Raw genomic sequence first — 13,281 nt, 5'->3', positions numbered from 1 at the left:
CAAATTAAAAATTATTTATGCACAAATCAAGCCCTAAAGAAGACACTAGAATGTAACCCAAGAAGATTAGCTACAAGTAAGAAAGTACAAGAAATTAACTCCACACAAGCAAAATCAAAAGAAGGGAAGCATACTCTCTCTCTCTCTCTCTCTCTCTCTCTCTCTCTCTCTCTCTCTCTCACACACACACACACACACACACACACACACACACACACACACACACACACACACACTACAGCCACCAACATAAAAATAATAGGAATAAACAATTGAAAACCTACTACAAACTCATGAAAACTGAACAATTTTCTACTCAATGACCACTATGTCAAGGAAGGAACAAAGAAAGAAATTATACTTTCTAGAATTAAAAGAAATGAAGGCAAAACATACCCAAACTGATGGGACACAATGGAAGTGGTGCTAATAGGAAAGTCCATAATACTAAGTGCCTTCATAAAGAAATTGGAGAGATCTCATACTAGCAACTTAACAGCATACCTGGAAGCTCTAGAAATAAAAGAAGCAAAAACACCCATGAGGAGTAGACAGCAAGAAATATTCAAAATCAGAGCTGAAATCAATAAATTAGAAACAAAGTAAACAATACAAAGAACCAATAAGACCAAGAGCTGGTTCTTTGAGAAAAATCAAGATACACAAATCCTCAGACAAACCAACTAAAAGACAGAGAAACAATATCCAAATCAACAAAATCATAAATGAAAAGGGGACATAACAACAGACACTAAGGAAATCAATAGACTCATTAGGTCTTACTTCAAAAGTCTATATGCCACAGCATTGAAAAATCTAAGTGAAATGGATAATTTTCTTGATAGAGTCCACTTACTAAAGTTAAATCAAGATCAGGTAAACAAGTTAAATATTCCTATAATCCCTAAGGAAGTAGAAGATGTCATTAAAAGTCTCCCAACCAAAAAAACCCAGAGCCAGATGGTTTCAGTGCAGAATTGTACCAGACTTTCAGAGAGAAGAACTAATACTCATACTCCTCAAACTATTCCACAAAATAGAAACAGAAGGAACATTGCCAAACTCATTCTATGAGGCCACAGTCACCCTGATACTTAAACCACACAAAGACCCAACAAAGAAAGAGAATTTCAGACCAATTTCCTTTATGAGCATTGTTGCAAAAATACTCAATAAAATACTCACAAAAGGAATAAAGAACACATTAAAAACTTCATCCTTCATGATCAAGTAGGATTCATCCCAGGGATGGAGGGATGGTTCAATATACAAAAATCTATCAACATAATCCACCATATAAACTAACTGAAAGAAAAACCCCTATGATTATCTCATTAGATGCTGAAAAAAGCTTTGATAAAATCCAACACCCATTCCTGTGAAAGTTCCAGAGGTGGGGAAAGGGTGGAAAATAGGGGAAAGACAAAGAGAGAGAATGTAAATAAGTGAGGAGGCATCTCTTGGACAGAGGAGGCTCCCAGTAGTCTATGAGGGTGACCCTAGCTGAAACTCTTAACAGTAGGGGTTAAGGAACCTGAAGTCACTATCTCCTGTAGTCAGGTGGACTTCCAGTGGAGGGAAGACCTCAACACACCCATAAAACCTATGAACCAAAATTTTTCTTGCTTACAAGAGTGTAGAGATAAAGATGTAGAGATTGAAGGAAAGGCAAACTAATAGCTAGCCCAACTTGGGACCCACCCCCATGGGAGAGATCCAACCTGTGTACTATTAATGATACTCTGCTATGCTTGCAGATTGGATACTAACATAACTGTCTTTTGGGAGGCTTTATCAAGCAGTGGATGGAAACAGATGCAGAGACCCAGACTCAGAGCCAAACAATAGATGGAGCTCAGGGAGTCTTATGGAAGAATGGGAGGAAGGATAGAGTGAGCTGCAGGGGTCAAGGACACCACAAGAAGACCTATAGAGTAAACTAACCTGGGTCCATGGGGGCTCACAGAGGCTGAACAAACAACAAAGAATATTCAGGAGCTGGACCTAGACCCCATAAACATATGTAGCAGATGTGTAGCTTGGTCAACATGCTGTTTACCTAACAATGGTGTTAGGGGTTGTCTCTGACTCTGATGGCTCCCTTTGGATCCCTTTCCCTTTGCTAGGCTGCCTTGTCTGGCCTCAATGGAAGAGGACACCTTTAGTTCTGCTGCAACTTGAGATGCCAGGATATGTTGGTACCCCTGGGAGTCCTTCCCTTCTCTGAGGAGAAGGAGAGAGATGTAATGGGGGGAAGGGACATGAGGGTGTAATGGAAAGAAAGAAGGGACGGGGCTGGGATCAGGCTCTAAAGTGATTAAATAAATAAATAAAGGGGAAAGTGAGAAAGAAAAAAGAAAGAAAGAAAGAAAAGAAGAAGGGAAGGGAGGGAGAAAGGAAGGAGGAAGGAGGGAAGAAAGAAAGAAAGAAAGAAAGAAAGAAAGAAAGAAAGAAAGAAGGAAAGAAATATGGCTGAGAGAGATCAGCAATATGAGGTACACGCTTAGACACAATAAATGCAATGCACTGCTGGCCAATAGCCAACATCGGACTAAATGGAGAGAAACGTAAAGCAATTCCACTAAAATCAGAGACAAGAAAAAGCTGCCTACTCTCTCCTTGTCTATTCAGTATCATACTTGAAGTTCTTCCTAGAGCAATAAAATAGCTAAAGCAGATCAAGGGGATACAAAATGGAAAGAAAGGAGTCAAAGTATTGGTATTTGCAGATGATATGCAATTGCAGATAGTGTACATAAGTATACTATCAAAAATTCTACCAGAGATCTCCTACAGCTGATAAACATCTTCAGCAAAATGGCTGGATAGAAAATAAACTTAGGAATATCAGTAGCCCTCTTTTATACACCTAATAAATGGGCTGAAAAGAAATGACAGAAACAACACCCTTTACAATAGTCACAAATAATATAAAGAATCTTGGTGTAACTCAAACTAAGCAAGTCAAAGACCTACATGACAAGAACTTCAAATCTGTGAAGAAAGAAATTGAAGAAGACATCAGAAGATGGAAAGATCTCCCATGCTCATGGATTGGTAGGATTAACATAGTAAAAATGGCCATATTACCAAAGGCAATCTACAGATTAAATGTACTTCCCATTAAAATTCCAACACAATTAATTTACAGACTTCAAAAGACCAATTCTCACCTTCATGTGGTAAAACAAAAGAACCCAAGCTAGTTAAAATAACCCGGAACAATAAAAGCACTTCTGGAGATATCATCATGCCTTATTTTAAAGCTGTATTAAAGGATAATAGTAATAAAAACCACATGGCTTTGGCATATAAACAGACAAGTTGATGAATGGAATTGAACTGAAGACCCTGAAATAAACTCACACACATATGGATACGTGATTAAAAGATATTTTAAATTTATATATTCATTTTACATCCTGATGATAGCCCACTCCCTCCTCTCCTCCCTGTCTCTCCCTCCTGCCTTCCTTCCCCCTCCCCATCCCTCTCCCCTAGTCCTCAGAAAATGGGAGCTCCCCACCAACTGGTCCCAGCACATCAAGTCCCATCAAGACTGAACTCCTCCTCATCCATTGAGGCAAAGCATACTGGTTACAGTGAAATGATCAAAAGCAAGCAACAGAGCCCACACCATAGATAGCACCTGCACAACTTACTAGGAGACCCACATGAAGATCAAACTGCCCATCAGTTACTATGTGTAGGTGGCTTAGGTCCAGTCCATTCATGCTCTTTGGTTGATGTTTCCATCTCTATAAGCCCCCATGCATCTAGGTTAGTTGACTTTGTTTATGTTCTTGTAGCGTTCTTGTCCCCTCTGGGTCCATCTATCCTTTCCTCCCACTCTTCCATAGGACTCCTTGAGCCCTACCTAATGCTTTGCTGTGAGTCTTAGCATCTGATTCAATTATATGCTGGGGGGACCTCTTAGAGGACAGTTATGCTAGGTTCCTGTCTGTAAATATAGTAGTGTATTGTTAGTGGTGGACAGCTGATTTTTGACACTGACGCTAAACCCATGGAAAAGAGATAGCATCGTCAACAAATGGTGTTGGTCTAACTGGATGTCTGCATGTAGAAGAATGCAAATAGATCCATATTTATCATCCTGAACACAACTCAAGTCCAAGTGGATCAAATACCTAACAACAACAACAACAACAACAACAACAACAACAACAACAAAAAAAACCAGATACACTAACTTGAATGGAAGAGAAAGTGAGGAAGAGTATTGAATATATTGTCACAAGAGACAACTTCCTGAGCAGAATGCCAACAGCTCAGACACTAAGATAAACAATTAATAAATCGAGCCTCATAAAACTGATTTCCTCTAAAGTATCTTGAGACTTTATATGTACATGCATATTAACATTGACTTATCACTTGGGAAATTCTATCAAAGAATCAAAAACAGGGAAGCAATAATAATGTCTGTCCAAATAGCATCTTGTTATTTCTATTTCTAGTGCACAGTGAAGTACAGTTATCAGCTAAAACTTTCATAGTTTCTCCTACTTAGCTATGATACCCTCCTGTATACATCTCTTCTGTACACATCTACTTACAATCATTTTCCTTTAAGTTACCAAAGAGACTAAATTGTATCTTGTTCATAGGTAATCTTCTGGGCCTATCCAAAGCTCTCTTCAGGAAGTGTAGTGTGTGTTAAAGCAGGTAGACAGACTGGAAAGAAGGTTAAGTTTATGTGATGGCAGGGGACTACTCTTTGGCTTTTATCCTGTATGTGGAATATCCCTTGGCTTTTGGCTTCTCACCTCTACCATGACTGCTCAAAATAAAAATGAAAGGAGCTCTTTATTGAATACTAAGCTTTTAAAGATGGTGACATCACGGCATTGAAACATTGGGCCCTCTGATTGCAGTCAGACATCAAACAGACAGGCAGAGATGCAAGTTGTTCTGTTTGTGAGGATCTATTTTGTAACAACAGGTGGATGATAAATCTTAGGAGATTTATTGAAGTAAAATAAATGCCTTTGATGTTCTTCTGGAAGCAGAGGATAGGACAGTTACTACCATTGTTATTTCCAGGACTCAGAGTGGATATTGAGGTAGTTATTGCAAGACCTGAGAAAGCTGTTGCTCCCAATGAGCAGAGAGTACTGCTTTCCTAAATTATCCATATGGCTGCTGGTTAGTAGAAGCAAAAGCCAGACTTAATTTAGGCCTCTGACCTCTACTACAATGCCTGGGTGGAGTTTAGCATTTTACTTATATTTCAAGATGTCAACTATCAGAGGATAATGATAGTAAATGATCGCAAACAAGGTAGAAGAAAGTGTAGCCAGGTAGAGTGACCTTACTTGTGAGGCATTGCAATAAGTACAAAGGCAAGTTGTGCTTACAGAATGAGGTACACACAGTTTAAGTACAATGGTGACAAAAGTATAGGCATTGTAGGTGAGTGTAGACTTACTGTGAATCAATATTGTTATGTGATTGCAAGTGAGCTAATGCTTCTTTTAGGTACTCACTCATTTTCATTGCCTATTGCATTCTGAAAATATTAAGCGAAGAAATTGTGAACCCTAGCAACACTTCTTGTCCACTAAAGCTCCTCTTGTAATGGAAAAGGAAGACATGGAAGCTCATGACTGCCACATGAAGAAGTTAGTGTGGCAATGGAGTGGAAAGTGAGGAATAATAACTAAGGCTGTCACCAAGGAGATTATGTCTTAAGGATTGTAAGGCTGGACTTCCAAAAATGGACACATCAACAAAGGAAGATGTAGATGTTGATGGTCCTTCAGGCAACAGTATTTGAATCCCCTATGCTAAAGCACCAGCTAAAATAGAACCTGTAGAATTTCAGGGGGCAAAACTGAAGAATTCAGTACAGAAGGAGATGTCAGAAATCACCAGCAAACAGATGAGCTTTAAGCTTCTCAAAGGTAACAGAGAGCCACTGAAGGATTTGAAGAAAAAAAATTGGCATAGATAAGATGGGTTTGGGATGGGTTCATTATGAATGGGATCTGGGAGACCAGCTAGGGAACCAAAGTTCTGAAATGAAAATGAGAAACTTCCTAGAATCCTTGCACTTGTGGAATGGAGAGGCCATGTCTAATAACAAATGTTAGCATTGAGCCAATGCTTATTAGGTTTGATCCTTTTAGTCAAGTTCACACATGTGGCTGGTGGAAGAACTGAGGTGTGAATCCAGATGCCTTAACTCCCAAACTGGTACTCTTAAGCAATTCACTATAGTGCTTCCTGTAAGGAGCGCTGAGGGTGATTAGTGTCTAGTGACTGACATGATACTAGGGATGAAGCCACTCCTATTTTGGGCTCAGCATCATCTACTGAGGCAGGAGGTTGTCATTTGGTGGGCAAGTAAGCAGTATGGGAGAAAATAGTCCTGGGTATTGGGGCCATACCCATTGAGAAGTGACCAGAATGCCCCTCCTTTGCTACCACCACATTTTAGAATTAGTCTGCCAGGAGCAATTTGCAGAAGTGTCCCAAATGAGCATGAGCTTCTAAAGCACTGGGTAAGTCCCAACGGCCTGTGACGGCCAGCGGAACACAGTGTCTTCTGACATATGCCTCAGCTGGGACTGAGGCCAACTGTGCTTTTCATTTCTTTCTAACTTAATTCTGTTGGGAGCAGAGAATGAGGCAACACAAGACTAATTGATGGCTGAACTTTAGAGAGGGTGTAGTTGAGAGAAGGACTTGACTATCAGCCATGAGTTTGGAATTATATTTGCTCTCACAATTATTACTTAGAAGTTACTAACTTTTCCTAAAAACAAATACTAATACAAACACAATACTACTACTACTACTACTGATGATGATGATGATGATAGCAATTCCACCATAAACCTGTCTCCTCAGAAAGAGGAGAGACTAAGAATGAATTTTCTATGTGATAAGCACATTTGAAGTTCATAGTAGTCTTGGGGTAATGCTATGGAACAAACTGTGTCCCCTCTTCATTGGTTAAAGCTATCTATTACCTTCAGTATAACTGTTTGTGGAGATAGGTCTAAAAGGAGATTGCTAAGGGTAAATGAAGTAAATGAAGTTATAACACTGTGGGTTTTGGCCCAATACGTCTCATGCACTTATAAAAAAGGTAAAGGCCCCTTCTTCTGATCCCATTCATTTGAAGGTCCAGTAAGATGCTGTCCAGATAGATGGAAGTAAGGAAACAAACTCTCAGGAAGAAGTCACTCAGCCCTGTTCATGACATGTTATGATGACTGTCCTTGCTGACCAATGCAATGGGAGGTTTGTTGACTGTGCTTTAACTGTGGGCAGACGGAGGTTTAGAGATGGGAAATGCCTTTCTAATAAAGCAGTCTGTAGTGAAGGTTTAAGACATTGCTGGTTCCATCAATGCTGAAGATTAAGTTGAAAAAACACACAGAACACAGGGTATACATGCATAGCACACTACTATCTGGAAACAGGGGAGAATTGTTAATAATCATATAGTGAATGAGTGAACAACCTAAGTATATTTCAAAATATTAATGGGTAAAATATACACACATATAAAGGATTGCTATTTGACCTTTAAAAAGAAGAAAAATTGTTATTTGTTGCAATATAGACAAACTTATATGAATTAAGGCAGGCACAGGAAGACTACATGTTCTCAGTTAGATGTAGAGTCTGAAATTGTTGAACTTGACAGAAGTAGAGGGTTGCACGACATTTACCAGGTCTGGGAAAGGGTATTGCAAAGTGTTGGAGAAATGATGTAAATTTTTTTGATGGGCCAGAGGGATAAAATCAAGGTCTATTGCACAACATGATGATTATAGTCAATACAGTGTATTGTGTGTTGTGTATATAGTGATTGGAAATGTGCTGAGTGGACTTTTAAGTGTCCTCGCTACAGAAATAAGTGTTAGATCACACATGTTAATTAGCGCTCTTTGGCTATTCTATAAAACATTCATTTATAAAAGCATATTGTTCAACATGAACAGATATAACTTGCTTATCAATTAAAGATGATGCAAAATCTTGTAAATTCAGAAGGAAAAATGTGGCCAGTTTCTTGGGAAATTGGCAAAGAGTTTGTATGATCTCATAGTTAAAGGCAATGGACGGTGACTAAGGGAACTCTGCACCTTATATCTAGAGATCTGTAAGTGAAAACAGGGATGTAAAGCACAGGTATGGGAGGTGACTCAGTGGGTGAAGTGCTTTTCACACAGGCCCAAGGACAAGAGTTAGGGTCCCTAGAACCTATGTTAAAAAAAAAAAAAAAAAAGGCTGGGTAAAAGTGTCAGGCATCTGTAATCTCAGCACCCGGGAGTCAGAGACAGGGGACTCAGGGACAAGGCTTCTCAGGGTGAAACTGTCTAACCAGACTAGCCAGAACAGGAGTACTCTGGGTTCTGCAAGTGAGCCAGATTGAAGATAGTATCTGCTGCCAGCTTGGGCTCCTCTGGAAGTGTATGTGTGCCTGAGCATGTGTGCTTATGCCTCTGTGTGTGTATGTGTATGTGTGTGTGTGTGTGTGTGTGTGTGTGTGCGCACATGTGCGTGTGTTTATGTCTGTATGTGTGTGTAGTTCAGGTACACATACACACATGTATATACACACACATGCATGATACATGTGCCATAAAAAAACTTTCACAAATCCAGTAAGATTTCAAAGGTCTGACAAAAGTAAAGGCAAGAATAGAGAGCAACAGGGCAATTACCTATGATAGAAAAATTGTTAGACTCACGTTGGAGAGCAAGTTGGCAATATGATATTGTTGTCAAGCAGTGAAATTGGTTAATGTACAATTCATCAAGTGTTTTTTTAAACATAAAACTCCAGGAGATATGTGTAGACAAAACTAGAAAGAGCCTGTGTTTCTCTTAGTAGGTAAAAGAATAACAGATATTTTGATATGTTGACATTATAGAGTATGGGCAGGTTTCAGGCAAGATAGACTACATCTATAGATATCAGTTCATGTGGATCTTAAAATACAACGCTATATGACAACAACACAAATATAAAAACAGCATTAGATTTCACAGATACAGATGCTAAGCACCTGGAATGAATACACCCAGTGTTTCGGACTGAGGATATTGCTTATGGTTAAAGCATTTGCTCTACTCACATGATGACTGGCATTTAGAGTCTCAGAAACTCATGTAATTATTGGGCAAGCATCGCAGTCTGCCTGTAATTTCAGCCTTGGACAGTGGAGAAAGGGGTCCCCATAGCAAGCTGGCTAGTGAGACCAGTCATTGTAGTGGATTTCATTGATGGAACCTTCCTCAATAAATAAGGTAAAAGACAATTTACGACACCAATCTCAGGCCTTCAAATACACGTATGACATACATGTACACCCCCACACATGTGAACACTCATGCATGAAAATGAAAAAAAATCAACAGTAATAAAAATTCCATTATTCAGTGAATTAGTTGGTTGTTCTCGGGAGAAAGACAATATTAGTAACAGGTAAGGGAATTTGAACAGTGCTTGATATACTTTGTTCTTTAATATGAAATAAATATTGTTGATTGTTATTATTTACTTTCATGACTCATGAACATGCAGACTAGACACTTTTGGAGATTTCTTGGGTTGCCTTGGCCTTTATCCTCTCAGAGTATTTGACATTTATTCTGTCCTCAGCTAGGCACATGTGCTTCCTTTACTTGATCTCAGGCAGCTTGGTATTTAATGCCTGGTTCTTTCTACTATTTCTCTGGACAAGATCTGGTGTGATACCCTGACTGTTGAGTAGCTCATGTAATGTCCACAGAAACATATCTAGAGATTAAAGTGTGGTCAAAGGGGGAAGACGATGAGGGAGCCAGAAGACAAACTCTTGTCCCTTATGCTGCTCTGAGGCACTTTTCTCCATCCCTGCTGACGTCTCTAGTAGCTGGGTGAGTGGACCTTCCAAGGCACCAGGTGAATTTCTCGACAACTTGCTCTGCTTACATCATTGGCCCTCGCCCTCTTCTCTCCTGTCTGCTTCTCACTTTCATGCTCCTGGAATTGTAGCAGCACCCACACATTACCTTAGGCTCTGTGCTTTAAGGAATCTTGGCTTATACATCACTTCTTAGATTTTTCTATATCTCAGAAATAAGGATGAAGGATTGTAAATGCTCAGTCCACAGTGACTCCCGTTACCGATATTGCTAATGCTAAATTAAAATTAGATCCCACAGGCCTTAGAATTGCTAATATTGAGGAAATTAATTATTAGGTGTGGAGGAAGTCGAAGATACCACATCATCGGATTTGGTGCAAAATTTGAATAATTATTATAAGTAGCCTATAGTTCGTATGTTGAAAATTAGATTTTTCCTAGACTTGTAAGCTGGACAATGTTTGAGCTGAATCCATTTCAGTAATGACTATCACTTGCCCAGTGTTTTCATTTCTGCGACAGCTGGGTACATAAACACTGTGGTGGGCACTTACTCTCCACTGTGGTTCAGGTTGTCATAACTCAGAAAGAGGCCTGCGTAGACGGTCTCTGTCAGCAGGGCATAGATGGCGATCATAATCAGCAGCACAGCCAACTTCAGCACAGAGTTAAGCCGGAGAAACACTGCACAGGTCACCATGGCCAACACCCCAGTGAAGACAAAGTACTGCAAACAGAGAACAAAAGTGGTCAGACTCACAGCGAACTCTGAGGTCTCTCTCCTAGCTATGCTGCCCACTCGCCTCATTAGACAGTTCTTTTCTGAACATCTCCCCTGAGAGGTCTGGGGCCTCCTGGAATTCAAATTGAATGTTTCTTTCTCCTGCTTCTGGGTCTCTGCCTCATGTCTCTATGAGTGGCAGCATCATTCACATTATTCCCCTCCTGTCTCATCTTTGTAAAAAGTTCCTTTTATCATTTTAGAGTTTTATGGGTTCTGTCCGCATGTACACATATTACATTCATGCCTGGTACCCATGGAAGCCTGAAGATAGTGTCAAAGTTAGTGGTACTGGATTTACAGATGGTTGTGAGCTGCATGTGAGTGCTGGAAATAGAACCCGGTCCTCTGACGAGCAGGCTGGGCTTTTTATGACTCAGAAATTTCTCCACCTTCTCAGTCTTATCTTTGATACGCCCTTCTTCCCCATGTCCCACCGTTGGTCATCTTTAGTTTTTAGGCTCTGCTTTACTCCCTTGACAGCTCTCACACCCACCAGCTTTCTCTGCCCACTGTCCTTCCTTTAATTCTAGGAGAAAGCTTGGGAACTGTTTTAAAATAAAAACCCCCACATTTATTTAGTAAGTATGTATGTATATGTGTATGAATGCTGCAATATACATGTGGAAGTCAGAGGACAACCATGTGGGTTCTAGGATTTGAACCCAGACCATTAGGCTTGGTAGCAAGTGCCTTTAGCCACTGAGCAATCCTGCCCCTACCCTCCATTTGTTTCCATATAACCCGGTTTACTCCCTTCAGTATCCCTAAGCACACACTTGCATTCATTCTTCCTTTACCTAGAATTTTTGGAACACCCATCTGACCATGTTATTCCTCACTAGATGTCCTTTCTTGGCTCTCCAAACCCTCAAAATCTTCTGTCTCCCATACAATAGAGTTCCGAGGCTCTCACAGTAGCTCTTCTTTACCTCCCTAAATCCATCTCTCACATCTCTGTGGCCTTTTGCTCAAATCTCATTCAGTGGGTGAAGTGAGCTTTACAACTCTTCACATGTAGGGTGTCCTTTCCTCTGAGAAGCAACCCACAACCTACATTGTACCCCCCAGAGACTAGCATGACATCTTCCACTCTGTGCTGAGCATTACTTCTCAAATTACGAATTTTGATACACCCAAGAACTTGAATAGCAAAGCCATCTCCCAGCATCTACACAAACAGCTTTCAGCATTCCATAGGAAGCACCTTGGCCTATTTCCTTTACAGAACTACTGTGGCATATTCCAGGTGTTGGGCTTAGATTGTGACTAGTACAGTACATATTGTCAAAGGCCCATTTTGATCTCAAAATCTGAACATATATTTTTTTCTTGAAGTATTCAGCGAAACTGTTCAGGATGAGACTCACAGCTCTCATTGTATAGGTTAAGAAGACAAAGGACATAGTGCCAAATCGACTGTTTCTGGTCCTGAAGCTAGAAAGAAGGGTCTTGATCATCTAGATATGGCCAGTTTGCATGAGTATGGTTCCACTGGTGATGTGGCATTTGATAACGCTACAGCCCTTTTATGTACACAGCCTCTTCTCTCTTCTATTATATAGGTAGGCAGCTTTTAGATGGATGGGGAGACAGTTCACAATTTCTAAAACTCTCTGGGTATCGAAGAAGTGGTATCAGTTTCTTAAGTGGTACTAGCTCACTTATGTAACATTTTTCACAAATATAAAGACATAGAAGTAGACAGTGTTCCAGATGATTTCTCACTGGGGACAACCCCTTGTATGTTGACACATGGGGCAGGCTCAGAAGAGAGCCTGAAACTGTCTCTGTTCTTAAGGCTTTTACTTGGTGCTTCCTTTGTCTTGTCTGTTAACTACCAAACCTTGTACCTAATGTGAGGATAAGCAATCTTCAGCTGCCTTCTAACGTCTTTGGCAAGATTTCTATATAGCTCATCATGATGCTTTCGTTCAGGAAGCTGTTTGTGAAGAGACCAAACGCAAAAGGGTTTATTCTGCACAATTTTTCCCATCCAGAGAAACTTCCAGTATGCTTCATTTTTTTTTCTTTTTTTTTTTCGAGACAGGGTTTCTCTGCATAGCCTTGGCCATCCTGGACTCACTTTGTAGACCAGGCTGGCCTCGAATTCACAGTGATCTGCCTGCCTCTGCCTCCTGAGTGCTGGGATTAAAGGCGTGTGCCACCACGCCCAGCTCTTCATTTTAACACAGGCCATGGGGAAGAAAAAGTAGATCCAAATGGTCTCGGTTCATTGTTGCCTTCAGAATAGCACAGGGTCTTGTGTGACTACGTCACTTAAAGTTATAAATCATGCATTACATAACAATCTGTTTGAATTATTGTGTTATTGGAGCAAGAATTTTTTTTGGGAAGAATGGTTGAATAAAAAGTGCAGTAGATATTTATTGAATGGCCATTGTAATCAGGGTAGGTAGTAGGTAGGCATTCAAGGAAAAAAAAAAAAAAAAGAAACAAGAAATGGCTAGGCCCTAGAGGAAATCATAGTAAAAAGATAAATATGAGGCAGACATGAAAATGCCAATAGAAATGTACTTTGGTGGCAATGTGACCAGCCATGACAGTTGTACAGAGCAAGCATATTTCATGGAGAGAAGGTATGTCTAA

General features: G+C 40.1%; 1 protein-coding gene across 1 annotated transcript in view; it reads right to left on the bottom strand.

Annotated features, from left to right (window-relative positions):
• Adcy8 (adenylate cyclase 8) overlaps positions 1-13,281 on the bottom strand; it is a 216,771-nt gene that overhangs the window by 33,716 nt on the left and 169,774 nt on the right. Inside the window, 1 exon segment of the mRNA XM_051159596.1 lies at positions 10,445-10,617. Coding sequence (XP_051015553.1) covers positions 10,445-10,617 — 173 coding nt within the window.

This window comes from Acomys russatus, chromosome 17 (genome assembly GCF_903995435.1).
Source record: "Acomys russatus chromosome 17, mAcoRus1.1, whole genome shotgun sequence".
Classification (NCBI taxonomy): Eukaryota; Metazoa; Chordata; class Mammalia; order Rodentia; family Muridae; genus Acomys; species Acomys russatus.
The sequence above is the reverse complement of the archived record's forward strand: the minus strand, read 5'-3'. Positions and strand labels throughout refer to the sequence as shown.